This window comes from Gavialis gangeticus, unplaced genomic scaffold, assembly GCF_001723915.1.
Source record: "Gavialis gangeticus isolate Ggan-Ray unplaced genomic scaffold, GavGan_comp1, whole genome shotgun sequence".
NCBI lineage: Eukaryota > Metazoa > Chordata > Crocodylia > Gavialidae > Gavialis > Gavialis gangeticus.
In genome coordinates, this window is record NW_017729004.1 from 36978251 (window position 1) to 36980812 (window position 2562).

Consider the following 2562-nt stretch of genomic DNA (forward strand, 5'->3'; position numbering starts at 1 on the left):
TAATCAGACAGCTACAGTAATTGCCTTGTGTTCAATGAGAGATTTCAACTTGGCTCAAGAAACCTGTCAACTGGCCATCAGAGATGTTGGAGGTCTTGAAGTCTTAATAAATTTACTTGATACAGAAGACGTTAAATGTAAGGTAAGTAGCTGTCGAAATACATTGAGCTGGGTACATGCTTTCTGGCATTTGAATGCTTTCTTTTGCAAAGGACAAAAGCATTGTTTAAGGCAGGGTATCCTGTGGAGGCAGCAGTAGTGTATGCCAAAGACCCCCTGGGCCACCTCCTTGCAGATGCCCTCCCCAGTCCACCACATACTTGGATAGTCCCCCCCAACCCACCCCACCACTGCACCACACACGTGTGTATGGGTGACTCCTCTCCCCAGTAGCTCACTGGCCACAGACTTCCCTGCTGCACTGTGGTGTGAGCTCCTCCAGCACTGCAGGCTGTGCCACCCTGCCCCTGAGGACATTTATACAACCCAGTGTGTTAAAAGATTGTGAACTACCATTTATACATTCTCAGATAGTATGCAACATTTGATATTTTCCTCTCTTTAGATTGGTTCATTGAAAATCCTGAAGGAAATTAGTCAGAACTCACAGATCAGACGTACGATTGCTGATCTTGGGGGCTTACAAATTATGGTGAATATTCTGGACTCTCCAGATAAGGATCTGAAATGTTTGGCAGCTGAAACAATTGCCAATGTTGCCAAATTTAAACGAGCACGAAGGACAGTAAGACAGCATGGAGGAATCACAAGATTGGTAATCAGCATTCTTTTTATGCATAGACTCTTTCTACTAAATAAGTCATTTTTTTTCTGGTGTGGTGCTTGCTCTCATAATTAGCATACAGTATAATTATGTTATTTGTCATTTCTATTAAATCCACTAAGACATTTTTGTTTTTCATCAGGTTGGGCTGCTGGACTGTGTGTCAATGGGATTAGCCAATCCAACACCATCTCAGGCAAAAGATATTGAAATAGCCCGCTGTGGGGCTTTGGCACTTTGGAGCTGCAGCAAAAGCACCAAAAATAAAGAAGCAATCCGTAAGGCTGGAGGTATTCCATTGTTAGCTCAGTTGCTGAAGTCTCCACATGTAAGCATGTTAACACCAGTGGTGGGGACGTTACAAGAGTGTGCATCAGAGGTAAGCAGTTAGGTTAACAAGCTACCTCTAACCATGTACACCGTTGATTCCTAAATATAATTTCTGACAATAATTTTAAAAACCCTCATCATAGCTAGCGGATTTTGGAAGAATGTACCTGAACACTTGTATTTCCACCAGGAAATTTGGTTCCTGCCATAAGAGCTTCATTGGCCACTGAAGAGTGAATATTGTGGGTAGTACTTTATAGAAGGCTTTTTGATGAAGATTATGGTTCATGAGCATATAAGACTCCATCTTAATATACGTTTTAAGCTGAGAACCCTGAGTGGTTTGTGAGAAGAAATCTGTATAAAACTAATATAATTTCACTTTCTGTCAATTCTTTTATTACATTTCATAAAAATCACTGCTTTTGTTGCAAGAAATTTGCAAAAAAATTTTGAATTTAGCAGAGCCTTATACTGGTAAAGTGTACTGGGAAAAAGTTGATTTGAAGACAAAGATATTGGAAAGGAGAATGTGAGAATTAAAAATATGGACAGAAGGCTGATTCCCCACATAACACAAGTCAGGACAGTTTACTTTATAAATGTGCTTTGTAGAAAGCAGTGTCTGATCAGTATCAGCAAGTGAAAAGACATATGTATGATTTCTCTCCAAATTTCCATTACAAATTTTACAACCGGAGTATATATCCAAGTTTTAAAAACTGCCAAACTTTGAGCTGTTTTGGTGTGGATTTAAAAATGTCTAAATAAAACATTATCAGTAAAACCAGCTATAGTCTGAAGTTTGCTATATTTAGTAATACATACTTCACAACTTTAGAAATAACTTTTCTGTTAACATTTAGGAAAACGGAGAAAAAATGAATAGAAAGACTGATTTCTGGGACAAATTATCTGATACATTAGTGCATCATCACTTCGTGTACTTCACAGGACTTCAGCACTGAAACTAAGAATTTAATTTGATTCAGCATTGAAGGAGAATAAATATCTGATTTAAATTGAGAAAAGACAGGAAATTCTATGTGAAGATGGTGGTATCCTGTTAACTCAAGCTATACTTCCTAACTTTGAAATTCCCAACTTTTGTCAGTTTTAAAACCATTAACATCATTTTAAAGTGAAGTATTACAGTCAATGAAAAAAGAAGTTTAGCTCCATACAGATAGCTCTGCATAGAGAATTTCAATGATTATGAACACAGAATTCCTGGAAGAGTACTATTAAATATATATAAGCAAGCTGAGTGAAAAAGTATTATTAAGATTGCAAAGCCAAGCACTCAAAATTTTGAAAATGCCAGTATGAGATTTGCCTGTCTGAATATATTATATAATACAGTCTTTAGTTACATGGTGTGATGAAAAAGATTGGATGACTGAGTTCTTGCCTGTAGTTCTTGTGGGCAACACTTGGGGGGGGGGGGG

General features: G+C 37.8%; 1 protein-coding gene across 2 annotated transcripts in view; it reads left to right on the forward strand.

Annotated features, from left to right (window-relative positions):
- Positions 1–2562, forward strand: part of ARMC4 (armadillo repeat containing 4) — a 247586-nt gene that overhangs the window by 88094 nt on the left and 156930 nt on the right. For both annotated transcript variants that reach the window (XM_019508240.1, XM_019508241.1), the window contains 3 exons: positions 2–142; positions 566–775; positions 927–1163. In XM_019508240.1, coding sequence (XP_019363785.1) covers positions 2–142; positions 566–775; positions 927–1163 — 588 coding nt within the window. The remainder of the gene's footprint in view (position 1; positions 143–565; positions 776–926; positions 1164–2562) is intronic.